This window comes from Microcaecilia unicolor, chromosome 11 (assembly GCF_901765095.1).
Source record: "Microcaecilia unicolor chromosome 11, aMicUni1.1, whole genome shotgun sequence".
Taxonomy (NCBI): Eukaryota; Metazoa; Chordata; class Amphibia; order Gymnophiona; family Siphonopidae; genus Microcaecilia; species Microcaecilia unicolor.
In genome coordinates this window covers 167,849,104-167,877,038 of record NC_044041.1, presented here as the reverse complement: position 1 = coordinate 167,877,038, position 27,935 = coordinate 167,849,104, and the positions used below count along the sequence as shown (strand labels likewise).

The 27,935-nt window shown below is 44.8% G+C and overlaps 1 protein-coding gene across 1 annotated transcript in view; it reads left to right on the top strand.

The window, feature by feature from the left end:
• SPTBN4 (spectrin beta, non-erythrocytic 4) overlaps positions 1 to 27,935 on the top strand; it is a 373,692-nt gene that overhangs the window by 225,326 nt on the left and 120,431 nt on the right. The window contains 2 exon segments of the mRNA XM_030219988.1: positions 12,117 to 12,263; positions 23,740 to 24,003. Of these exon segments, the coding sequence (XP_030075848.1) occupies positions 12,117 to 12,263; positions 23,740 to 24,003 (411 nt within the window).

Here is a 27,935-nt window from a genome sequence, read left to right as displayed (position 1 = left end):
TGGCGCCGGCGAGCTCTAGCCCGGTGCCGAGGCCGTCGACGACGCCGCCGCTTGTGGCGCCGGTCTCGACCGCCACGCAGGTGGAGTCCCCGTCGACGTCGATGGAGGGAGCTTCGTCCCCGCCGGCGCGGGAGTCCACCGCTCGACGACACCGAGGCCTTGGTGCCTCGACGTCGAGCCGGGCCCGGTTCCGGACTCAGCTACATGAGCTCATGTCCGATACCGAGGAAGAGGCCTCGTGGGGGGAAGAGGAGGACCCCAGATATTTCTCCTCAGAGGAGTCTGCGGGTCTCCCCTCGGACCCCACGCCTTCACCAGAGAGAAAGCTCTCGCCCCCTGAGAGTCTCTCTTTTGCCTCCTTTGTGCGGGATATGTCTATTTGCATTCCCTTTCCCGTGGTCTCTGTGGATGAGCCGAGGGCTGAGATGCTCGAGGTCCTCGACTATCCATCACCACCTAGAGAGTCCACCACGGTACCGCTGCACAATGTCCTCAAGGAGACACTGCTTCGGAACTGGATGCGACCATTAACTAATCCCACCATCCCCAAGAAAGCAGAGTCCCAGTACAGGATCCACTCGGACCCAGAGTTAATGCGGCCACAATTGCCCCATGACTCGGCGGTCGTGGATTCTGCTCTCAAGAGGGCACGGAGTTCGAGGGATACCGCCTCGGCGCCCCCGGGGCGGGAGTCTCGCACTCTGGACTCGTTTGGGAGGAAGGCCTACCAATCCTCCATGCTCGTGACCCGCATCCAGTCATACCAGCTCTATACGAGCATCCACATGCGGAACAATGTGAAGCAACTGGCGGACCTGGTCGACAAGCTCCCGCCAGAGCAGTCCAGGCCTTATCAGGAGGTGGTCAGGCAGCTGAAGGCGTGCAGAAAGTTCCTGTCCAGGGGTATCTATGACACCTGTGACGTGGCTTCTCGTGCTGCGGCCCAAGGTATAGTGATGCGCAGGCTCTCATGGCTGCGTGCCTCTGACCTGGACAACCGCACCCAGCAGAGACTGGCCGACGTCCCTTGCCGGGGGGATAACATTTTTGGTGAGAAGGTCGAGCAGCTGGTGGACCAACTGCATCAGCGGGAAACCGCCCTCGACAAGCTCTCCCACCGGGCGCCTTCAGCATCCACCTCAGCAGGTGGACGTTTTTCCCGGGCCCGGCAGGCTGCGCCCTATTCCTTTGCAAGGCGTAGGTACACCCAGCCGGCCCGAAGGCCTCGCCAGGCACAGGGACAGCCCCAGCGCGCTCGTTCTCGTCAACAGCGTGCGCCTAAGCAGCCCCCTGCGCCTCCACAGCAAAAGCCGGGGACGGTCTTTTGACTGGATCCACGGGAACATAGCCGCCCTCAAAGTGTCCGTACCGGACGATCTGCCGGTCGGAGGGAGGTTAAAATTTTTTCACCAAAGGTGGCCTCTCATAACCTCCGACCAGTGGATTCTCCAAATAGTGCGGTGCGGATACGCCCTGAATTTGGCCTCCCTGCCACCAAATTGTCCTCCGGGAGCTCAATCCTTCAGCTCCCATCACAAGCAGGTACTTGCAGAGGAACTCTCCGCCCTTCTCAGCGCCAATGCGGTCGAGCCCGTACCACCCGGGCAGGAAGGGCAGGGATTCTATTCCAGGTACTTCCTTGTGGAAAAGAAAACAGGGGGGATGCGTCCCATCCTAGACCTGAGAGGCCTGAACAAATTCCTGGTCAAAGAAAAGTTCAGGATGCTTTCCTTGGGCACCCTTCTGCCAATGATTCAGAAAAACGATTGGCTATGTTCCCTGGATTTAAAGGATGCATACACTCACATCCCGATACTGCCAGCTCACAGACAGTATCTCAGATTCCGCCTGGGCGCACTGCACTTTCAGTATTGTGTGCTGCCCTTTGGGCTCGCCTCTGCCCCGCGAGTGTTTACAAAGTGCCTCGTGGTGGTGGCGGCATATCTACGCAAGCTGGGAGTGCACGTGTTCCCATATCTCGACGATTGGCTGGTCAAGAGCACCTCAGAGGCAGGAGCCCTCCGGTCCATGCAGTGCACTACTCAACTCCTGGAGCTGCTGGGGTTTGTGATAAATTACCCAAAGTCCCATCTCCAGCCAACCCAGTCTCTGGAATTCATAGGAGCTCTGCTGAATACCCAGATGGCTCAGGCCTTCCTTCCCGAAGCGAGGGCCAACAACCTCTTGTCCCTGGCTTCGCAGACCAGAGCGTCTCAGCAGGTCACAGCTCGGCAGATGTTGAGACTTCTGGGTCATATGGCCTCCACAGTCCATGTGACTCCCATGGCTCGTCTTCACATGAGATCTGCTCAATGGACCCTAGCTTCCCAGTGGGTTCAAGCCACCGGGAATCTAGAAGATGTCATCCGCCTCTCCACCAGTTGCCGCACTTCACTGCTCTGGTGGACCATCTGGACCAATTTGACCCTGGGACGTCCATTCCAAATTCCGCAGCCCACGAAAGTGCTGACGACGGATGCATCTCGCCTGGGGTGGGGAGCTCATGTCGATGGGCTTCACACCCAGGGTCTGTGGTCCCTCCAGGAAAAGGATCTGCAGATCAACCTCCTGGAGCTCCGAGCGATCTGGAACGCACTGAAGGCTTTCAGAGACCGGCTGTCCTACCAAATTATTCAAATTCGGACAGACAATCAGGTTGCAATGTATTACACCAACAAGCAGGGGGGCACCGGATCTCGCCCCTTGTGTCAGGAAGCCGTCGGCATGTGGCGGTGGGCTTGCCAGTCCGGCATGCTCCTCCAAGCCACATACCTGGCAGGTGTAAACAACAGTCTGGCCGACAGACTGAGCAGAGTCATGCAACCGCACGAGTGGTCACTTCATTCCAGAGTGGTACGCAAGATCTTCCGAGAGTGGGGCACCCCCTCGGTGGACCTTTTCACCTCTCAAACGAACCACAAGCTGCCTCTGTTCTGTTCCAGACTACAGGCCCACGACAGACTGGCATCGGATGCCTTTCTCCTCCATTGGGGGACCGGCCTCCTGTATGCTTATCCTCCCATAACTTTGGTGGGGAAGACCTTACTGAAGCTCAAGCAAGACCACGGCACCATGATTCTGATAGCGCCCTTTTGGCCCCGTCAGATCTGGTTCCCTCTTCTTCTGGAGTTGTCCTCAGAAGAACCGTGGAGATTGGAGTGTTTTCGACTCTCATCTCGCAGAACGACGGAGCGTTGCTGCACCCCAACCTTCAGTCCCTGGCTCTCACGGCCTGGATGTTGAGGGCGTAGACTTCACTGCGTTGGGTCTGTCGGAGGGTGTCTCCCGTGTCTTGCTTGCCTCTAGGAAGGATTTGTAGGAGTATTTGCTGTGATCTCACCCACCCTGTGTGCATATGAGAGCACCTTTACAGCCAAAATGGACGCTGCAACCTTTCACCTATATGTCTGGCTACCAACTGTGCAGAAGGCAGCATTTCAGCTTGTAATAGATTTACTGAAGCCTGCACCACCTCCAAGGTCACTCTGCATCGGGGGAGAATGCATGTCCTTGAGAGAGAGTGAGAGAGAACTTACGAGATAAGACGGACAAAGGAAGCTTCATACAGATGCTGGGAGTACATGGTGGGATTATTTCTGATTGGCTCCCAGAAAACTGATTGATCTGAGAAGCGGGAACAGAAAGAAACTAGTTCCTGAAGAACCGAGAAGAGAGAAGAACAGAAGAACAGAAGACCACCTGAGAGACTTACTGATAATACCTGGCAAAGCTTTTCCCCAGGATACAGCTGTCTACAGGATCTATACTGAGTCTGTATCATCTGTGGCTGATCAAGACAAGTGCATCACCTGAGCTTGTGGGACCTCGCTGAGACCTTCGGCTGAGGCATTGGAAGGAATCTGATCTGGAAACCGGGACGGTGAGATCATAGTTTACTTCCTTCAGGCTGGGTTAGATAATTAGTCTGTGCTCGGACCCATCAGATGTGTGACGTCAGGATTTATGATCTCTAGTTGCTGTTAGCCTAGTATAAGATTTGTGTGGTAATCATTAGGATCTTGGTATTGTGTTTATCTGTCATTACAGATTCTAGCCCATAGGATAATCATAGTTATTCTCTATATTTTGGTATCATTGTGCATGCAATCAGGAATTGCTGATGCTATAAGCTGATAAGAGTTTTCTATATTTTTGTATATAACGCTGTATAAATAAACTAATATATTCCATTGGTCTGTCCGTTATTTTCCATGCAGCTAATGTTGGGCAGAGGCCACGCCCCCTAGACATAAGCGAGTACATAGGTAGGAAATTGGCCTCTTACAAAATATATATATAACCACCTACAAATTCCACTAAGAAGAGTTACTTTTTCAAGTGGAGGAGGTTTGTCGTTTGGTGTGAGAGCAAGGCCCTAGAACCTCGTTCTTGCCCTGCACAGAACCTGCTTGAATACCTTCTGCACTTATCAGAGTCTGGCCTCAAGACCAACTCAGTAAGGAATCACCTTAGTGCGATTAGTGCTTACCATTATCGTGTGGAAGGTAAAGCCATCTCTGGAGAGCCTTTAGTCGTTCGATTCATGAGAGGCTTGCTTTCGTCAAAGCCCCCTATCAAGCCTCCTGCAGTGTCATGGGATCTCAACGTCGTCCTCACCCAGCTGATGAGACCTCCTTTTGAGCCACTGAATACCTGCCATCTGAAGTACTTGACCTGGAAGGTCATTTTCTTGGTGGCAGTTACTTCAGCTCGTAGGGTCAGTGAGCTTCAAGCCCTAGTAGCTCATGCTCCATATACCAAATTTCATCACAACAGAGTAGTGCTCCGCACCCACCCAAAGTTCCTGCCGAAGGTGGTGTCGGAGTTCCATCTTAACCAGTCAATTGTCTTGCCAACATTCTTCCCCAGGCCGCATACCCGCCCTGCTGAACGTCAGTTGTACACATTGGACTGCAAGAGAGCATTGGCCTTCTACTTGGAGCGGACACAGCCCGACAGACAGTCCGCCCAATTGTTTGTTTCTTTCGACCCTAACAGGCTAGGGGTCGCTGTCGGGAAACGCACCATCTCCAATTGGCTAGCAGATTGCATTTCCTTCACTTACGCCCAGGCTGGGCTGGCTCTTGAGGGTCATGTCACGGCTCATAGTGTTAGAGCCATGGCAGCGTCAGTGGCCCACTTGAAGTCAGCCACTATTGAAGAAATTTGCAAAGCTGCGACGTGGTCATCTGTCCACACATTCACATCACATTACTGCCTCCAGCAGGATACCCGACGCGACAGTCGGTTCGGGCAGTCGGTGCTGCAGAATCTGTTTATGGTGTAAATCCAACTCCACCCTCCAGGACCCGAATTTATTCTGGTCAGGCTGCACTCTCAGTTAGTTGTTCTTCGTAGGTCAATTTCTGTTATACCCTCGCCGTTGCGAGGTTCAATTGACCTGGGTTCTTGTTTTGAGTGAGCCTGAGAGCTAGGGATACCCCAGTCGTGAGAACAAGCAGCCTGCTCTTCCTCGGAGAAAGTGAATGATACATACCTGTAGCAGGTGTTCTCCGAGGACAGCAGGCTGATTGTTCTCACCTACCCTCCCTCCTCTCCTTTGGAGTTGCGTTTTCATGTTGTTTCTTGCTTGTCATTCAACTGGCGGGAATGGTCACGCACGAGCGGGAAGACGGCCGCGCATGCGCGGTGGGCGTGCCCTGCGTGCCAACCGTCCCGTGAAGCTTCTTCCGGTTGGTGGGGGCTGCCGCGGACGTCACCCAGTCGTGAGAACAATCAGCCTGCTGTCCTCGGAGAACACCTGCTACAGGTATGTATCATTCACTGTGTCAACAAATGGGGGGGGAGGGTATGGGATCTTACCCCTTGTGTCAGGAAGCAGTCGGAATGTGGCAGTGGGTCGGTCACCAGCCCACAGCATAGTGCTCCAAGCCACATACCTAGTGAAGAAAGACAACAGTCTAGCTGACAGACTGAGCAGGGTGATGCAGCCACACAAGTGGTCTCTCAACATGGGTGTATCCCACAAGAACTTGCAAGAATGGGACACTCCCTCGGTACATCTTTTTGCCACTCATCTCAACAATAAGGTCCCTCAGCTCTGCTCCAGACTCAGGTAGTACAGCAGACTAGCGTTGGATGCTTTCTTCCTCTATTAGGGGGAGGGTCTTTTGTAGGGGTATCCTCCTACCCTTCTAGTGGGAAAGGCATTGCTGAAACTCAGACAACACCAGGGAACCATGATACTCATCCCACTTTACTGGACGAGGCAGATCTGGTTCCCTCTTCTTCTGGAGTTATCATCTGAAGAACAATGGAGGTTGGACTGTTTTCCAATCCTCATCATGTAGAATGAGGGGGGTCTCTTCTGCATTCCATCCTCCCATCCCTGGCTCTCACATCCAGGATGTTAAAAGTGTAGAGTTTGCATCCATACAACTGCCTGAGCGTGTCTTCAGGATCATGCTGATTTCCAGAAAATATTCCACTAAGAGGTGCTATATTTTAAGTGGAAGAGGTTTTCCATCTTGTGTGAGGGCAAGGCCTTAGATTCTCTGTCTTGTCCTACACAAAAACTACTTGAATACCTCCCACATCTCTCTGAGTCTAGTTTGAAAACCAACTCTGTAAGGTTGTCATCTGAAGTACCTGACCTTGGAAGGTCTTGTTTTTGGTGGTGGTCACTTCAGCCTGCAGGGTTAGTGAGCTTCAGACCCCACTTTATGCAAGATTTCATCATAACAAGAGTAGTTTTGTGCACACATTCTATCCTTTTTAAGGTGGTGTCAGAGTTCCATCTTAAGCAGTCAATCATCTTGCCAACATTCTTTCCAAATCAGTGGCTTAGCCAGGAATTTTGAACAGGGGGTGTGTCTTATGCCACATCTGCCTCCCTTATCCCTCCCGCCGCTCCCCCCTCCCGGTATCTTAAAATCACCTCCAGGCTTCACCCAGGCAGTGCCAGTGGCACTCATAGGCTGCCTGCAGCCTGCACCAGGGCTTCCTTTCTGAACTGTTCGCCCTTCAGGAAACAGGAAGTCGCATCAGAAGGGGATGGTTTAGAGAGAAAGCCCCAGTGCAGGCCGCAGGCAGCCTGTGTGTACCGCTGCTGCTGCTGCTGTCTAGGCGAAGACTGAAGATGATTTTAGGGCATGGGGAGAGGGAATTGTGAGAGCTTTGCAGGACCGGGAAGGTAGAGATGCGGTGGGAGGGAGAAGGAAAGGACTGATAGGGATGCATATGCCACACACGCACCCTGAATGGATACATCACTGTCCCAAACCACAAGCTCATGATGCTGAAAGTGCACTGCACACCTTGGACTGCAAGAGAGCCTTGACCTTCTATCTGGAGCAGACTAAAGCCCATAGACAATCCAGCCAACTTTTTTGTTTCTTTTGATCCAAACAGGATGGGGGCAGCCATTGGTAAATGCACCTTGTTCAGTTGGCTAGCGGATTGCATTTCTTTCACTTATGCCCAGGCTGGGCCAACTCTAGAGGGTCATGTCACAGCTCATAATATCAGAGCCATGGTTGTGTAAGTAGCCCATTTGCGGTCAACCTCCATTGAAGAGATTTGCAAAGCTACAATGTGGTTTTTTAGTCCACACATTCACGTCTCATTCCTGCCTTGAGCAGCACACCTAGCACAACAGTCGATTTGGTCAGACAGTCCAGCAGAATTTGGTGTCTAGAATCCAGCTCCATTTTCCTAGGCCCATTTTTATTCTGTTCCATGCTGCACCTCTACAACAATCTGTATGTAAGTTAAGGTTGATAGGTTTCTAGTTGGTCTTACTATTCCAGTCCCTATTATCCTATGTTTGTTGTTTTCAATGAGCCTGGTAGCTAGGGATTCACAGGGGTAAGAAACAATGTCCTGCTTGTCCTTGGAGAAAGTGAAGTTACTCACCTGTAGCAGGTATTCTTCGAGGACAGCAGGACATGTATTCTTACATCCCCTCCCTCCTTCTATTGTACTGATGGTCCCCATGTGCCGATACCATGCGGGAAGGCACTCACGAATGCACAGCGAACATGCTGGCTTCCAGAAAAAATTCCACTAACAGTGGCCAAGCCAGGTCACAAGTACCTGGCAGAAACCCAAATCATGTCAACACTCCATACTACAAATCCCAGGGCAGTTGCTTCCCATGTCTGTCTCAATAGCAGACTATGGACTTTTCCTCCAGGAATTTGTCCAAACCTTTTTTAAACCCAGATGCACTAACCGCTGTTACTACATCCTCCAGCAAAGAGTTCCAAGATATTTCCTCCTGTTTGTTTTAAAAGTGTTCCATGTAACTTCCTTGAATGTCCCCTAGTCTTTGTACTTTTGGCACGAGTAAAAAAAATCTTTGGCTTCTTAAAGATACAAGACGCTGGGTAGCGTCCGCACCAAGCTCTATTGGATGATGTCATCCAGATGTAAGAATACATGTCCTGCTGTCCACAGAGAACACCTGCCACAGGTGAGTAACTTTGCCTTTCCTTACTTTTTCAGTTACTTCTTCTGCGAACCATAGTGGCGTCTTTTTCCTTTTAATTTCATTTATTTTCCTAATAAAAAGATTGGTCATCCTTGAAATGTAGAGACCTGCATCACTGCTGTTGCAGAGAAAGGGATGATAGGAAATAGTTATCTTGAGAAGAGGACAAGATGGAGGCATTTCCTCTATCACCAAGGTATCCCCTCATCCTCCAATACTAAATTTTATCCTGAATGAATGTTACCAAATAAGCCCTCAAATAAAATTACACAGAGGAGGTAGCTTTATAACAGGTCACCTATGACTGAAGGCCACATAGGTACCTATTTTTAGCCTATTTTCTAAAGGCTTATAACTCATACTCTTACCCTTCTCCTCCTCCTCCTTCCTATCCTTCTCCACCCCATGCTGTCTCCATTTCTTCCCCCTTCTCCATCCTGACACCATTCTTCTCTTCAAGCCCACCTCAAGTACTCCTCTCCCCTTCCTTACATGTTCCAATTTTTCCCCTGCCTTCTTCCTTTCCTGTATTCCTTCCCTTCTGTTCCCACCCCCTCCAAACTTCCTATCACCTGCTTCAACAACCACAAACTTCTACACTTCTTTAGGTGACAAGGCAGGGCTCCTTTCTACCCCACAGGTTCAGTAAACACTGTCTCCAGTTCCCTTCATTCTTTAGGTGAGGTGGATGACAGCGTCTGGGTTCCCTGCCACCATGTGGCTTCTGTGGCCAACATTGCTTTCTCGAGCTTATCTGGGTGATGGGCCCTGCCACATTCTAGCTCACGAAAGTAAATAAATCATAGAAGCAGATGTGGTCAATATAAGACAAAGGCTTTATTACTATTCAGACTAAAAGCATGCCTGACATGGATGTGCTTCAGGAGCAAAACAATACTGTAAGAACAAGTGAAATAGCATAAGTAAATATACAATCACAGTAAAAATGCTTTTTAAGATACTAAAATGTAACACATTTAAAAAACTACTAAAAGTACTCATAAATAATCTCTAATAATAAGTTGTCTGAATAAACATGCAATGTGGCATAGTCAACAGCATTGGAAGTTTTTACTATGATTGTATATTTATTAATGTTGTTTCATTTGTTCCTACAGTGTTGTTTTACCCCTGAAGCAGCCCATGCAACGGCTTAATTAATTAATTAATTAATTAATTAATTTTATTTATTTATTTATTTATTGGGATTTATTTACCGCCTTTATGAAGAAATTCACCCAAGGTGATATACAGCAGGTACAGTTTAACATAAAACTTACAATTTTGTTAACAGCATAACAACAGTAAAACAAACAAGAATAAACATTAAATACAATAAATAAGGTAAACTTGAAAACAGTAAATTGGAACCTTATAATAGAACTACCGTGAAACAGTATCAAAAATATACACATTTAACAGCACTGGAATTCAAATACCAGAGATATAATACGATGTTAGCATAATACTAATGATACACTTAATAAGCTGCTGCTGTTTCCTCCGTGCCTTATCTGTGCTATCTGGGCACTGCTGCAGTTCCCGTTTGAGGATCGCCTTGCCGGACCTGATCGAGCCCCTCTGTTTTTGCCTGGATCTTTATCATCCCTCTTGGCTCACCTGTTTTTCTGCCATCCATCTTAGTCTCTCTTCCCTTTCCCTCCTTACCCTGTTCTTTCGCTCTTCCTAATGTAACGTAACTGTAACTGATTTTACTGTGCACTGTATTGTATTTATTTAACAGTTCATTGTAAGCCGCTTTGAGGCTGCAAAACTGCGGCAAAAGGCGGGGTATAAATGACTTAAAATAAATAAATAAAATAAATAAATAAATAAAGTAGAACATTCAACTAACATAGATGTGATGATAAGATTTTCTACAATACAGCTTACCGTATAGCTGAGGGAACAAGAGCAGATATATGAAGCCTTTCTCTTATATTGACTATAACCTCTTCTACAATTTCTTTCTCACTGGATCTAGCAGATCCCCTGCCAGTTTTTTTTCTGGGACACTCTGGCTCAGTACTCCTGCATACCCCCTCAGGTTTTGTCTTTACATATATGTTTGTGCATATGCCAATACACGGATAAAGACGGTGGGCAGGCAGGCAGACAGATAGACTAACTTCAGAACAGGATCTCTTGCTTTTGTGACACATGCCTAAAAAGAGCTATCTATATACTGTATTCATGTATGTGTACATATGTCTGTTGAATCTACCATTTCTCTACCACCTCGATAATTAAAATGTCCGAAAAATATTCAGTTTTATATATTTTGAAGTGCACTACAATCAGTTTTCATGTTAAAACCCACAAATTTAGCTGTAAGCGAGAACATTACATATCATGCACTAAGATATATAAATACATTTTAATTGTTTTGTTTTGGAATACTGCTGCTTCTGAATTCCATCGCGTAACTAACGTCAACACTGTCATTAAAATGCACACATAGCCACCATCAATTTCTCCATTAAATCCAAAATCCGTTTAATCTGGGACCGTTAAATCAAGATTTATCTGACTTAGAATGTCTCTCTTCCTTTCTCAGTATTTGTCTCCCTCTTCATATAGGGTATATGCACCTGCCCTTTAAAAGGGGGCTGAGAGGCAGGGCTTCTTTGCTCATTGGACAGGCTTGGCTAGCTTCCTCCTTCCCTTTCTCTGTCTTGGTGAAGGGCTACTGCTTTTTTGTCTGCCTTCCATAGAAAACCAGGAGCTGTCTCTTCCCTTGCGGCTTGTAATAGTTACTCACAGACTGCAGCAGATAAGGAAAGGACTATTTCAGGAATGCAACCGGTTTCTCCTTTTTACCCCCATTCTTTGGCTCAGACCTGCTGTTTGTAAGCTCTGGGAAAAAGAGCCTTTCTGTGATTGTGCTGCACCTCCCACCCCTCTTCCCTCCCCCTGTGATGGCTCAGTCACTGGTACACTGCGGAGAATATAGCAGGAGCAGAGGAGGAGACAGAACAAGCCTGGCTGCTGCTTTTCAGCCCTCCCCCAGTGCATCTGTGAGCTGACTGCAGCTTCGGTCAGGCTGTTGAGGCAAAAAAGAGGACAGGGCAGATTAGGTCTCTTCCTGTTTACCCCCCAAGTATACAGGGGTGTTAGTACCAGGGAGACTGCGGGCTTGAATCAAGCTGCTGTTTGTACAAAGGAACCTTACCTCTGAGCTATCTCGGGTTTTGGAACAATCTGTGATCAATGGTACCTCCTTTATACTGCGGGAGGATTTTTGGTGCAAGGATCTGGTGATCTCTTGTGGTTTTGATACAAAAATCTCATAATCTCTCATGGTTTTGTTGAAATAATCAAGTGATTTCTCTATTTTTTGGTACATTTTTTCACTGGTTTTTAATCTTGGGATTCTGCAATCTCTCCAGTATTATTTGCTGTGGGGATTGAGTGAACTCTGAGGGTTTTGGTGCAGGTACCTGGTATTCTTTCCAGTTTTATAGAGCAGGGACCTGGTGATATTGTATTTTGGCACAAATACCCAATAATCTGCATTTTGGATACAAGGATACAGTCATTTCTTGTGTTTTCCAGTGCAAGGACAAGAGTTACAGTTTATCCCCCTGGTGGGGATCTTTCCCGATACTCTTTTAAGGATGCTTGAGGAGGACTTCCCTCTCATTCTCGCCTCTCTCCTCTCCAGCTGGATGACTGGGTCAGCCAGAAGATGCTGATGGCCCAGGAGCCTTGCAGGGACCAGACGCAGAAGCCCCACAAGAAATGGCTCAGGCACCAGGCCTTCATAGCTGAGCTGGCTCAGAATAAAGAGTGGCTGGAAAAGATACACAAGGTAAGAGTAGAAAGCCGGCTTCATAGCAGCCACTTTCACCCCAACAATTGCATTGTAGCAGTCTTGGCATGGGGGGAGGGGGGTATGTATGTTACTTTCATGGCACTTTATTCTCACACTACAAACATACACATGTCTGGAGGGATCATTTTTATTACAGTGACTTAGAATGAAAAGGGGTCACTTTAATGTTAAGGCAAGCAGGTTTCTTTCTAAACTACTGTTACTATGTATGATCCCTCCAGACGCGTGTATGTTTGTAGTGTGAGAATAAAGTGCCATGAAAGTATTTCCAAGTCTGGAGGCTCCCTTAAGGCTGAGGGATTTGGAGGTCTATCAGAACCGCAGGTGAAGACCTTATGAGTGTCCCAGTCTAGAATTACTGCCATCAGTAGAACAGAAATATCATATATAGTCCTCAGCTACAGAAGAAACACATCCCAGGCCTTGGGGGCTGTTTTCAGTTGGTAGACAAACCAGAAGAAAGTATTTTTTTTATTATTGTTTTTGTTAGTACACTAAGCAGATATATATCCACATTGTCTAGCAGGATGGGGGTCTTTCCTTTCACATGGTTACTTATCAGAAAGTACATATAAGATATGTGTATGATGAAATCCTTTTACTGTAGTTCCAGACTGTGCATACTGTAAGCACTCTAAATGGTGGGGGAAGAACATGACTTTGTTAGAAAAAAAACGACCCCTCCCAAATGATCTGCTTATACCAGCAGAAAATGAAACATGACAAACAAGGTTTATCTCTTTGATTCACAAATGGAACAAACTCTTGAAATGGCCCAGATTTTTAAAGCCTTTATATGACCTTCTAGTGCAGAGGGTGGTAGGAGGTAGTGGGCACTGAGAACCCATATTTTACCCAGGGTCAGAATGCAGTAACAAAAACCTGGGAATGGAGATGGTGTGATAGAAGGAACACTTTCTATATCATTACAGAGTAGCTTAGCGGTTAGCGCAGTGGACTTTGATCCTGAGGAACTGGGTTCGATTCCCACTTCAGCTCCTTGTGACCTTGGGCAAGTCACTTAGGGGCCCTTTTACTAAGCCTTCGCGCACCCCAAATTGGAGTTACCGCCCGGTTACCGCGTGGCCCTTACGGTAATTTCAATTTTGGTGCTTCCGCTACACGCGTCTGAAAAATATTTTTTATTTTCTGACACACGGCAGCTACTCGCGTCAAGTGGAATTTGATGCGTGTAGACCATTACTGCCCAGTTACAGCGTGAGACCTTACCGCTAGCTCAATGGCTTGCGGTAAGCTCTCAGACCCAAAATGGACGCGCGGCAGTTTTCATTTTGCCGCACGTCCGTTTTCGGCAAAAAAAAGCCATTTTTTGTAGGTGCGCTAAAAAAATAATTCTGCACGCGCCCAGAACACTCGTCCATACTACTGCAGGCCATTTTTCAGCACACCTTAGTAAAAGGACCCCTTAATCCTCCATTGCCCCAGGTACCAAAACTTAGATTGTGAGCCCTCTAGGGATAGAGAAAGTACCTGCATATAATGTGTACAGCACTGCGTACGTCTAGTAGCGCTATAGAAATGATTAGTAGTAGTAGTAGTTATGGTGCCCCTCTTAAACAGATTTCAGCTATATATTATGAGGACTGAAGCCTTGGAAGGTGACTGAGACAGTATTGTGAGTTCTACTCAGACATAGCCAACCCTGCAGTTTGTAGTGGGGGGCTCAGGGTGGACTAGGGGGCAACGCACTCCTCTCTCTCTCCCGTTCTGTTCGGACGTGCTAGGTATACCTTTGCTGGCATGGATGCTAAGCCCTACCAGCCAAATAAATTGACTGCCACTGCTCCCTGTTTCCGGCTCTGAGCAGCATGTCGGGACTTGTCGCTTATGTTCAGATCATATGCGAGAAGAAGTCCTGGCATGCTCATCAGAGCCGGAAATAATCAGTGGGGATCAGCGGCAGTCTATTTATTTGGCTGGTGGGGCTTGGCATCCCTGCCAGTAATGTAAAAGGGAGTTCAGGAGGGGGCAAGAGCCCAAACCTTGGGAGTCAGTTGTTAAAGTAGCCATGGGGAGTTTGGGGGGGGGGGGGGGGGGGGACTAGGCTACTTTAACAACCAGCTCCCAAAATTCTTAAAAATTTAACAAACGGCTCTCCTGAGCTGGTGCAAGCCGATCCAGCATGTCACTGGGTCTACTGCTTCCTTTACTTGAATATAGGCGAAATAAAATTGAAATATAGAATTAAGAGGCTGATGCAGAAAGCTACTGTGAGCCTAACTGCGTGGTTGTCATGGGCAGTGCATTCATGTTACTGGCCGAGCAATGCATAGAGAGGCTGAGCGCAGGTGTTAACTTGCACCAAAGACATGGCTGCACATTGCATTAAAATGTAAGGTAATGAAGTCATTAAATATCCACAGCTATGCATAGAAAGAAAGGGTGGCTTTTGAGATGTGCATAATGCAAGACTTTTTTTTGCTTAAGTGCCTTATTTCTCTTTTTTTTTCCAGTCAGAATAGCATTCACAACATGAACACGTAGGAGGTATTAGCGAAAATATGCACATGTCCAAATAAAAATGGAAGAGTCAGCACACATCTTTGGTTGTTGTTCTGTACATAAATATAAGCCCTGCAAAAAAAATTATATGCAAGACATTTTTGGGAAGTTAATATTTATGTGTACAACAAGAACTGCAGATGTGTGTTGACACTTCCTGTATCCTCAGACATGTGCACAAGAAGCACAAGGCAGCTCCTTGTGACTCTGGGCAAGTCACTTAACCCTCCATTGCCCCAGGTACAAATAAGTATCTGTAAGCCGCATTGAGCCTGCCATGAGTGGGAAAGCGCGGGGTACAAATGTAACAAAAAAAAAAAGCTGCATTTACCGCTGAACCTGTGCATGTATGTGTCTTGCGGACATTTCCCAATTACCGCTCATGTTCTGTGCACATAAAATTTCATGTTGTTACTTTCTGCTTGGTGCCATTTTCAGCTCACCGTAGGAACCACTCGCACAGCCATCCATGTTTGTTTCTACTGTGAGCCTTTCTGCATCACCCCTAACTGTTGATAGGGGAGATCAGAGCCCTCCAGTCCTAGGGGTGACAGGCTCTATGTCTCTGTACCATCCACTTTGCCCTCAAGGTGAAAAGCTCTGTATCCCTGTGTGCCAACCCCTGAGCCCTTCAGTCCTGGATGTCACATGCTCTGTGTCTATCTCTTGAGCCCTCCTGTCCTAAAGGTGACAGTCTCTGTATCCTTGTACCCAACCATGAGCTTTCCAGTCCTAGAGGTGACAAGCTCTGTATCCCAGTCTTAGAGGTGACAGGCTCTGTATCCCTGTGTCCATCTCTGGATAAAGTTTTTCATATCTGGACCAAGATTTGAAAAGATTTATATGCCTGTGTCCATTCTGTCAGCCTTCCAGTCCTAGGAGTGACAGGCTGTATATCCCTGTGTCCATCTCCTGAGCTATCCAGTCCTAGGGGTGACAGGCTCTATATCCCTGTGCTCATTTCTTGAGCCCTTCAGTCCTAGAGATAACAGGCTCCATATTACTGTGCCCATCTACTGAGCCCTCCATGCCTAGAGGTGACAGGCTCTGTATTATTGTGCCCATTCCCTGAGCCCTCCATGCCTAGAGGTGACAGGCTCTGTATCCTTGTCTCCATCCTCTGAGCCCTCCAGCCCTAGAGGTGATATGCTCTGAATCCATCTCCTGAGCTATCTAGTCCTAGAGGTGACAGGTTCTGTATCTCTTTGTTTACCTCTTGATCCCTCCAGTCTTAGAGTTGATAAACTCTGTATCCCTGTACCCTTCCTCTGAGACCTCCAGTCGTAAATGGAATAGATTTATATCTGTATGGTTATATGTGACAACGACTCATTTTTAGTTTTATTTTTTTTATGCTGTATTGATTATTGTATGTGCTATTTTTCTTTCTTTGCTTGATACTGGCTACTTTGTCTGCTATATTGCTTCTTTTTTAATTTTTATTATGCTTATTCTATTGTTGATTGTTGTTCACTGAATGTTTCTTTAGAATACGGAACATAATCAATTTAAATAAATTAATTACCGGGCCAGAACCAACATCTGTTTGAGGTTCGGCCCTTGCTAATATCAAGCTCTTTCATTTTAATTCATGTAGAGGCACTATCCGGATAGTGTTGTTGAGGGAGTACGGGAGCAGTATGAAGGAGGAGTAGAAGATATCTGGATCACAGCATTGTTCACTCTGAATGTTGCTGCTATCCAGATACCAGTGCTGGTCACCGCTGAATCCAGATATTGTGTACCAGCCACTATCAAGATACTAGCACTGAATATCTGGATTTATGTCAGCTGTGATGGCCAGCATTTAAAAAAATGTGCACCATTGAGGCTGAATATCATGAAAATGCTTTGGAAAATTGCCCTCAAGATCCTTGTTTTATGATGTAATTATGCATTGTTCTGGAGTTAATGGGGGAAAAAAGACTTCTGAAAATTTAAAGTTTAAAAGAAAAGAAAGCAGCAACTCAGATGTGCACAAATCTGGGGATGCAGTCAGGTCTGACTTGGTTCATCTCAATGACACACTGTACATTGGGACTAGGTTTGATTCCCAAGTCTGCTGAAACTGGAGATGCTGTGTTGTCAATACTCTTAGCCTCTGGAAGGAGAGGGAGGCTCAATAATTGTGTAACAAGCATTCAGCAAGGACAAGGTCATAGTGGAGAGACTGAATGAATTCTTTGCCTCAGTTTATGTTGAAGCAAAGCCTGTTACCTCTAGGACTGGAGGGCTCAGGGAATGGGCACAGTAATACAGAGCCTGTCACCTCTAGGCATGGAGGGCTCAGAGGAGGGGCACAGGGATACAGAGTTTGTCAACTCTAGGGCTGGAGGGATCAGGAGATGAATGAAGAGGTACAGAACAGTCGCCCAGTAGCACGTGGTTCAGTGTGGAGTATTCTTGAAGGATACTTTTGAAACAGAATCTTTAGGAAATCCGAATAAGAGAGGTTTCAATAATGGTGAAAACAAAAGGCCAGGAATGTTTAATGGTAGAACAGAGTAGAGGATGCAAATTATCTCTATCAGCTTCTAAGCAGCTGCAAGGAAAAAACACAATTTGAAGTGTCTATATACAAATGCTAGAAGCCTAAAAAATAAGATGGGAGAGTTAGAGTATATAGCACTAAATGAAAAGATAATAAGCATCTCAGAGACCTGGTGGACGGAGGACAGTCAATGGGACACTGTGTTATCAGGGTACAAATTATATTGCAATGATGGTGGATCAAATTGGAGGGGGGGTTGTGCTATATGTTAAAGAGGGATTTGAGTCAAACAAAATAAACATCTTACATGAAACAAATAGCACTGTGGAATCCTTATGGATAGAAATTCCATGTATGAAGGGAAGGAGTATACTGGTAGGGCTGTACTGTCATCCGCCAGGGCAGAATGAACAGACGGATGAAGAAATGTTTACAGAAATTGGGAAAGCTGGCAAATTGGGCAACATTATAATAATGGGTGATTTCAATTACCAACTAATTATATGGAATATGTAGAATTTAAATAACCACAATTTCAACTTTCTACAAACTTCACAAGGTTGAGAGGAGGTTATGGACTTTCACACATGAAAAATTAGTGGAGAAAAAAAGACCTCAGTATAACCGACAACACCTCCTTCCAAAGGACACGCCTTATAATAAGAATGAGTGCCTCTTTAATCATAAGTCTCAAAAAAACTCCACATACAGTCTGTTCATGAAATGCTGTTCATCCACCTTCAACAACCTCATAGGTGGAGACACCATTAAACATACAAATTGTAACAATCAAAATGTTACTTATCATTTCAATTACCCCAATATTGACTGAATAAATGTTGCATCAGGGAGCGCAAGGAGGTAAAATTCCTAGACATAATAAATGACTGCTTCTTGGAGCAACTGGTCCAAGAACCGACAAGAGGAGGAGCTATTTTAGATCTAGTCCTTAGTGGAATGGAGGGCACTACTAGACTCTAAATGAACTAGACAAAACCAAAATCTACGTACCAGACTGATAAGCTATGTGATACTAATGAAAGTTACGTAATACGCACTACCACTTTATTTCACACACCGGAAATGAACTTTCTATATTCGCTTTATCATTTAGGAACTTCAGTGTAATACCACTATGTACTCTACTTTACCATTTATACACCTTAATGTAATATCGCTTGTATTTCTCTATCCGGAAATGGCGATCGCCATCATGGCATAATGTAAGCCACATTGAGCCTGCAAATTGGTGGGAAAATGTGGGATACAAATGCAATAAATAAATAAATATAGTATGAGAGGTAACAGTGTTAGGTCCACTGGGAAACAGTGATCATAACATGATCAAATTTGAGCTGATATCTGGAGTGAAGACACTAAGGAAATTTACTGCAGCAGCATTTAATTTTTGAAAAGGCAACTACGATAAAATGAGGAAAATTGTTAAAAAGAAAGTAAAAGTATCAGCCGCAAATTTAGGACTTTAAATCAGGTATGGACTTTGTATTTAAACAATCATGGAAGCCCAGACCAGATGTATTCCATGTATTAACAAAGGTGGAAAGAAGAGCAAACGGCAGTCAGCATGGTTAAAAGGGGAAGTGAAAGAGGCTATTAGAGCCAAAAGAATATCCTTGAAAGAATGGGAAAAGGATCCAAATGAAGAAAATAAGAAACAACATAAGCAAGGATAAGGAAGGCTAAAGGAGAATATGAAGAAAATCTTGCCATAGAGACAAAAACTCATTGTAACAACTTTTTTAGGTACATGAGAAGCAGAAAGCCTTCGAGGGAATCTGTGGGACCATTAGATCATGAAGGAGCAAAAGGGGCACTCAGGGAGGATCTTTACGGAAGAAGATGTAAGAGATTTATCTGTATCAGAAGTGGTTTTCGAGAGTGATGATATGAAAGAAATCTTGCTGAACCTGGAAGTAGTGAGCCAAATTGACAAGTTAAAGAATGATAGATCACTTGTTCTAGATGTATATTCCCCAGGGTACTGAAAGAACTCAAACATGAAATTGCTGATCTGCTGTTAGTGATCTATAACCTGTCGTTAAAATCTTCCATATTACCTGAAGATTGGAGGGTGACCAATATAATGTTGATTTTTAAAAAGGGTTCCAGGAGTGATCCAGGAAATTACAGACTAGTAAGCCTGACTTCAGTGCAGGGAAAATAGTGGAAACTATTATAAAGAATACAATTACAGAACACATAGATAAACATAGTTTAATGGGACAGAGTCAGCATGGGTTCAGCCAAGGGAAGTCTTTCCTCACCAATTTGTTTCATTTCCTTGAAGGCATGAATAAACATATGGATATAGTGAGCTGGCTGATGTAGTGTATCTAGATTTTCAGAAAGCTTTTGGCAGTTCCTCATGAGAGGCTCATGAGAAAATTAAATAAAAATAAGGGATAGAAGGCAATATCCTTTTGTGGAGTAGGAATTGGTTATTGGACAGAAAGCAGAAGGTATAGTTAAATGGCCATTTTTCTTAATTGAGGAGGGTGAATTGTGGAGTGCTGCAGGGATCTGTACTGGGACTGGTGCTGTTTAACATTTTAAAAAGATCTGGAAATCAGAACAACAAGTGAGGTGATTAAATTTGCAGATGAGACAAAACTATTCAAGTTGTTAAAACACATGCTGATTGTGAATAATTGCAGAAAGACCTTAAGAAATTGGAAGACATGGCATCCAAATGGCAGATGAGATTTAATTTGGACAAATGCAAAGTGATGCACATTGGGAAGAATAATCCAAATAATAGTTACTTGATTCTGGGGTCCACCTTAGGAGTCAGCACCCAAGAGAAAGATCTAGGTGTCTTTGTAGACAATACGCTGAAATATTCTGCCCAGTGTGTGGCAGCAGCCAAAAAAGCAAACAGGATGCTGGGAATTATTAGGAAAGGGATGGTGAATAAGATGAAGAAAATTATAATGCCTCTATCAATCCGTGGTATGAATTCACCTTGAGTATTGCATGCAATTCTGGTTGCCATATCTCAAAAAGGATATAGCAGAATTAGAAAAGGTTCAAAGACCGGTGACCAAAAACTCCTCTCATATGAGGAAAGACTAAAGAGGTTAGGACTCTTCAGCTTGGAAAACAGATGGCTGAGGGAGGATATAAGTCCATAAATATTGCCATACTGGGACAGACCAAAGGTCAATCAAGCCCAGCATCCTATCTCCAACAGTGGCCAATCCAGGTCACAAGTACCTGGCAAGATCCCCCCCAAAATACAATACATTTTATGCTGGTTATTCTAGAAATAAGCAGTGGATTTTCCCCAAGTCCATTTTAATAATGGTCTATGGACTTTTCCTTTAGGATGCCAGCCAAACCTTTTTTAAAACCCCACTAAGCTAACTGCTTTTACTACATTCTCTGGCAACAATTTCCAGAGCTTAATTACATATTGAGTGAAGAAAAAGTTTCTGCGATTCGTTTTAAATTTATTACTTTGTAGCTTCATTTCTTGCCCCCTAGTCCTAGTATTTTTGGAAAGAGTAAACAAGGTGTACAAAATCCTGAGTGGTATAGAACTGGTAAAAGTGAATTGATTTTTTATTCTTTCAAAAAGTACAAAGTCTAGGAGACACTCAAGGAAAGGAACTTTATATACTGCCTTTCTGTGGTTACAGTCAAAGTGGCTTACATATTATATACAGGTACTTTTTTTTGTACATGGATCAATGGGTAGGGTTGGTAAGTGACTTGGCCAGGGTCACAAGGAGCTATAGTGGGAACCAGTGGCCAGTTCTCCTGGTTCTCAGGCCACTGCACTAACCATTAGGCTACTCCTCCACTCCACTGCACTCAATGAAGTTACATGGTAATACTTTTAAAATCGAATAGGAGGAAATACTTTTTCAGTCAACAAATAGTTGAGCTCTGGAATTCGTTTCCAAAGGATGTAATAACAGTGGTTAGCATATCTGGGTTTAAAAAAGGTTTGGAAACGTCTGTAGCCTGCTATTGAGATAAACATGGGGGAAGCCACTGTTTGCCTTGGGATCAGTAACATGGAATCTTGCTACTATTTGGGATTCTGCCAGGTACTTGTGACCTGGATTGGACATTTTCAGGGGGTCCCTTAAACTACCAGGGATTTTTGGGTAGTGGGCATCTCTGGGAGTCCTTTCTGAGATTGGGGGTGGGGAATTGGGGCATGGGAATGTCCTTTCTGGGGTTGGAAGCAATGTTCTCTGTAATTTTTACTAGCCCTTGTGCACATGGAAAACATTTTGTGTACATGTTTTAAGCTGTGGCTCATGAATCAGCAGTCATAGTAACATAGTAGATGACGGCAGAAAAAGACCTGCATGGTCCATCTAGTCTGCCCAACAAGATAAACTCATATGTGCTACTTCTTGTGTATACCTTACCTTGATTTGTATCTGCCATTTTCAGGGCACAGACTGTAGAAGTCTTGCCCAGCACTAGCCCCGCCTCCCAAACACCAGTCCCTCCTCCCAATCTCGGTTAAGCTTCTGAGGTTCCATTCCTTCTGAACAGGATTCCTTTATGTTTATCCCATGCATGCTACCGGCACCTTTTTTGCTAGAAGAAACACACTGGGAATATATATGACCAAAAATATAGTTCTGATAGTGTTTATATTTTCTGAATTTTTCCTGATTTTTGTGGGGGGGTTTTGAGTGGGTGTTTTTCTGTACATTTGTTTTAAATGCATAGCAGATATCTGTGCTTAAACCTTTTGCACATGCAAATTCAAGTCTAAATTCTGTTTCAGTGCCAAAATATGAGTGCTAAGAGCTATTCTATAAATGGCGCTCTGAGGTGGACACCGTTTGTAGAGTAGCATTTCATGCCGGGGTCTGCGCCCAGTTTTGAGCACAAGGATTTACACCAGCTGACGCCTGGTGTAAATCCTGACACCTGAATTAGGTGCGGAGCTGCCTAATTCTGTAACACTGCACACAAATTCCAGGAGCACCCTTGACCCACCCATGGCTTTCCCCCTTTTTGGATCTGTGTATAAATATTTATGTGCTGATTCATATAGAATAGCGACTAAAAGATGTATGCATGAATTCAAATTATTAGTGCTAATTGGCTCATTATTTATTTTGCTCGCACCTTATTCAGTAGAAGCTCAGGGTGAGTTATATTCAGGTACACTGGGTATTTCCCTGACCCAGGAGGGCTCACAATCTAATTTTGTATGTGAGGCAATGGAGGGTTAAGGGGTCCTTTTACCAAAGGCGCCTAGGCGTGTATAACGCGTGTCAAATTGGAAATACCACCTGGCTACCGTGTGCCCTGGGCGGTAATTTTTGATGCGTGTCCAAAATATTTGCACTTACCCGGCGGTAATTGGCAGCATATGTGTGCTGATGATTACAGTCTGTGAGACCTTACCGCTAAGTGAATGGGTGGTGGTAAGGTCTTATTCCAAAAATGGATGCGTGTTGGTTTTAATTTTGCCACACGTCCATTTTTGGCCACAAAAAAGGCCAATTTTCAGCATGCCTTAGTAAAAGGACCCTTCGGTGACTTGCCCACTGGTCACAAGCAGTAGCAGTGGGCAGTCTGAATATTACCCTTCCTTACTGCCACTCAGTGTCTTCACATTCTTCTACAACATGCTCCTGGGGCATATCTAGGCCAGGGAGGTAAATATGTGCTTGGATTGAATTTTTAAGTCTTTGCGCTAAGGTTGTAGCAAGTTATAACTGTGCGCTGTGCAGTTGACACCAATGCGGCACAGAATGCCTCCCTACTTCCCTTCTGTCCCTGCCAACACAAAATGCAGCATCTCCTCCTGTTTTTTCCCTATCTTCCCACTCCCCTGGAATCCTCATCTCTTCAAACCTTCCAGTGTCAGGTAAAAGATCATGTTCAGCAAGCATAGCGATGCTCCACAGAGCTTTCCCGTGAAGCATGTTCCAGACATTGCTGGGTTTGGCCCCTTTGGTGCTCACTTCCTGTTCCTGTGTGGGTGGGACCCAGACAAGCATGGAATGTGCTTGAGTAGGAGGATCTGCGGAACATCGCTGTGATTGCCGAACATCTTTGCACCTACCTTTCCAGCAAAAAGAGTGGGTGCAAGTGACCATAAATACTCTGTATCTTCATCAAATTATGAGCGATATGAGGTCTTCACTTCGTGCTGTTATTTGTAATTCTGCAATTTGAATGACTTAGATAGCTTTTTTAAAAATTTGTTTTTTGTGTGGACATTGTTTTACAAGACTGCATGCTTTTATCTGGCAGGATTTGCTGTTAGTGATAGCAGGTTATCTTGTTAATTATTTTTTACATATTTTGTTCTTGCTTTTAATTTGTGTAGTGTATTTTAACCGTTGTTATACACCACTTTGGGCAGGCCAGGATTGCCATTTATAAATCAGTAAACTGAAAATGAAATTATTTTGCTGTGGTATTTATTTTGAACAGGAAGGTTACCAGCTGATTCAAGAAAGGCCAGAGCTGGAAAGTGTGGTGAAAGGCAAACTGGAGGAGATCCAGCAGTGCTGGGCTGAACTGGAGAACACGACCCAAGCCAGGGCCAGGCAGCTGTGCGAGGCCAACAAGGCTGAACACCTAGTGCAGAATTACCTGGATTTGGACAAGAGACTGGCACACCTAGAGGGGCAACTTCAGTATGTGGAAACTGGCAGCGACATGGCCAGTGTCACCAATCAATTGAAGAGGCTACAGGTGGGAAACTGGCGTTCTTTAACCCTCCCCTTTCCGATGCATACCTATGAGCTGAACTGCTTAATATGCAGTGGTGAGCTGGGTGCTTTCCATGAGGACCTGGCACATAGTCCCAAGTCCCTCCAAAGAATTAGGAGAGGCTGTGATTATTCATTTATGCAAGTAATGTGAATATTTGTATTTCTGCATATGGCACAGACAGAAGCAGGAATACACATCCTCAGTGGGAGTTAAGCAGAGATGCCAGGTTACCCAGTTCCAGGCTCAAAATTTTGGACTTGTCCTGGATTTCTGACCACCTCATCCTGAAACATTATGGGACTTGCAGCACATATTGTGGAGGAATGGCCTAGTGGTTAGGGTGGTGGACTTTGGTCCTGGGGAACTGAGTTCGAGTCCCACTTCAGGCACAGGCAGCTCCTTGTGACTCTGGGCAAGTCACTTAACCCTCCATTGCCCCATGTAAGCCACATTGAGCCTGCCATGAGTGGGAAAGCGCGGGGTACAAATGTAACAAAAAAAAAAAATAGGCATATTTTCAAAGCACTTAGACTTACAAAGTTAACCTATGGAACTTTATAAGTCTTAAGTGCTTTGAAAATGATCCCCATAGTAACATAGTAAATGGTGGCAAATAATGACCTGCATGTTCCATCCAGTCTGCCTAACAGTCACATTCATTATCAAAGCATTATTGAACCAACAATCCAATACTATTATTACAACATTTTACTCCCTAAGTTCCACTATATGATGTCTTCCTCTTCCCCCACTGTGATATACAAGGCTCACACTCATACAATATGAATGTGGTATAAAATACACATATTTGCTCCTGATCTGTCCTTGCCATTTTCAGGGCTCAGACAATAAAGAGTTTGCCCTTCACTGGCCCTACTTCCCAGCTACTGGAGTTGCTGTCGAAACCCACTTCAGCCATCCTGATCTGTCTTGCCATATACGGTACACAGACCATAGAAGTCCGTCTGGCATTGACTTCACTTCCCCACTGCTGGAGCTGTCGTTTAAGCACCGCCTTCAATGGGTAGAATCAGGCACTACAAATCCCACACTGCTTTTCCATGTAAGCTCAAAACCAGGACTAACCAAAACGTCTCCAGCCTGAACTGGGTAACTTGGCATCTCTGTAGGACATTTTAACCTATCTTAGAAGTTGTTTACACCCTTGTCTGAAATGAGCAAGGATTTATTTTCCCATTGGGGCAACAGGAAGAGCAGCACTACAGATTCTAAAATATGTTGGGCTGAAAGGCTTAAAAGCATGTTCCAGAGTTTTTGATTGCCTCTGGATATCTTTGCCATAAAAAGTCATTATGTTAAAAAAAAAAAGAAAGAAACAGTTGAATATAGTCTTTAATGCAAAGTTAGAAAAGGGTTATGTTCTAAAGAGTGCCCAGGGAGGGCAGTTATGAAAGGCATTTCCAGTGTTTTTACGTGTAAAAATGGGCTCTTTGATTATTGTTTTCCCTGTCTGTGAGAGGAAGTAAGCTTAGGCCTCATTTTGCCCATGTGCATGCTGGAACTTTCAGTTCTGAGCTCTTTCAGAAAAGCAAGAACTCCATATGTAAATTGGAACAAAGCCAGGACGCCCATTTTCCTAATTGTTAAACCAAAATGTTCTGCAATGCTGTAGAAAGTATGAGTAATTATATCCCAGACCTGCTTCCTCCTACAAAGACCATATAGTGAGGACAGAATGTGATGATATATATAGGGAGCACGTAGGTAAAACAACTGCAAAGATGCTCTAAGGAAGGAGAAACATCCAGTAGCCCACAAACAAGTTTATTGAAGAAGGACCTGACTTTGCCAAGTTTTGACAGCTGCCTGCATCAGGGGTCTACAAATATACATCAAAAACATATTAAAAATTAAAAACCATACATATAAAACATTAATAAAATGACTTTTAAGATAAACAGAAATGAAATAAAGTTACCATCAAACTCTTCAATCAGTAGTAAATTAATCGCATCAACAAAGTCAATCACCTTGGTGACAAATAAAAAATCTGAGAAAGATAATACCATCAAATTACCACTGCAAACACCCGTAAAAAAATATTTCTTACAAAGAGGTACAATAAACAAAAATTAATAATATACGTCTAACTCTCTCAACAATAGTGATGAAGTCAAAGTAAACTTAAAACATCAAGAACATTATAATAAAAGCACCATAGAACTACTGGATGAGCCATAAGTAAGAAGTTTAACATATATAATGATAAATATTTTGGTACAGAAAGATAGAGGTACTAACCACTAGTTGTTCCTCCTTCCTTGGACCACCTTTGCTGTTGGCTCTGCAGAGGTTACACTCCTGTTTTTCTGTCTGCCCTGCAGATCTTCTGACCTGAACCTAGGGACTGCATGTAAGAGCCGGTGGAGGGGAGATAGGCTGGGGATAGTTGTACCTTACCAGGAATATCAGAAGCCAGATGTCAAGAGAAAATATCCACTTAATAGCTGAGATATTGATATTAAATGCTGAAGTTCTGGGAGGTTCAGTGGTAGACGCTGTAACTGATTTTCTGGAGTTAGCAGTGGAAATAAGTCATGGGAGTCATTCTCTTTGTTCCCTGTTCCATATTCTCTTCTTCCTCTCTCTTCTTCGTTATAAAGGGTTCTTCTAGAGGTCCTTTTACTAAGGTGTGCTGAAAAATGGCTTGCAGTAGTGTAGGCGCGGGTTTTGGGCGTGCGCTAATCCATTTTTCAGCATGCCTGTAAAAAAAGCCCTTTTTAAAACATTTTGCCCAAAATGGATGCGCGGCAAAATGAAAATTGCCGCACGTCCATTTTGGGTCTGAGACCTTTATGCCAGCTATTGACCTAGCGGTAAAGTCTCACGCGGGAACCTGGCGGTAATAACCTGCGCGCCCCAAATGCCACTTGGCACGCGTAGCTGAAGTGCACAAGAAAATAAAAAAATATTTTACAGGTGCACGTAGCAGACGTGCGCCAAAAATGAAATTACCGCAAGGGCCACACGGTAACCATGCGGTAACTCCATTTTGGCACGTGTTGGACACGCGCGTACGCTTACGTGGCTTAGTAAAAGGGCCCCCTAATGTGTAGGGTGTGTCAGGTGAGCTCCTGAAGTCCATGTACCAGTATTGCCACTAAACCAGGTTGTTAAAAACCAGTCTGTCTCTGGTCACCTATTGGCAGTGTTGTGCTGATTACCCATCAGAAGTACTTAATTATGGCTATTTTTACTTCTCAGCTTAAAGTAATTGGTTACGGTAATTAAACTACCTATCTAGGAAGTAGTTCTTTACTGATTACAGTTACCTGTTTAACAGTAATCTAATTACTTTTCCTTTACTTTTGAACATGACATGGTTGCAGATATCCTAGTCATATATTATCTAGCTCAACTTATCATACACTACTAAGCCCAACTTTACATTGTTTTCTACTGTTTTATTAAAATTCTATTAACGGTCACGTGATGGGCTGAGGGAAGAGGTCGCATTCCTTTTCACTCTCGGGTTCTCCCTCCCTCGAACCCTCCACAAACTGGATTGACTTGCTGGAAAACGAAGGAACGCAATCGGAAACAAACTTAAGACACATGGACTCTTATATCATCCGCGAAACTAGAGCGATGACGGGGAAAACAACAAAAAAAGAGCCAGAGAAGCAGCGAGGGGTCGGCGAAAACAAGATGGCGCCGAGCCCAGCGTCAGACTCGGCGCCAAGGTTCCACCAGGCTCAACTCAAACAGCTCACAGAGGCGGTAAAGTCCGCTTTGGAACCGCAACTAACCCAGATTGCTGAAAGGCTAACAAGCGTAGAAACGAAACTTGGTGAAACAACAAAAAGAACGGGCGAACTTGAAGCACGTGTGTCGGAAGCAGAGGACGCCGCAGTTAGCGCTGTGGCGTCGTTGCAAGAGCTACAAAAAGA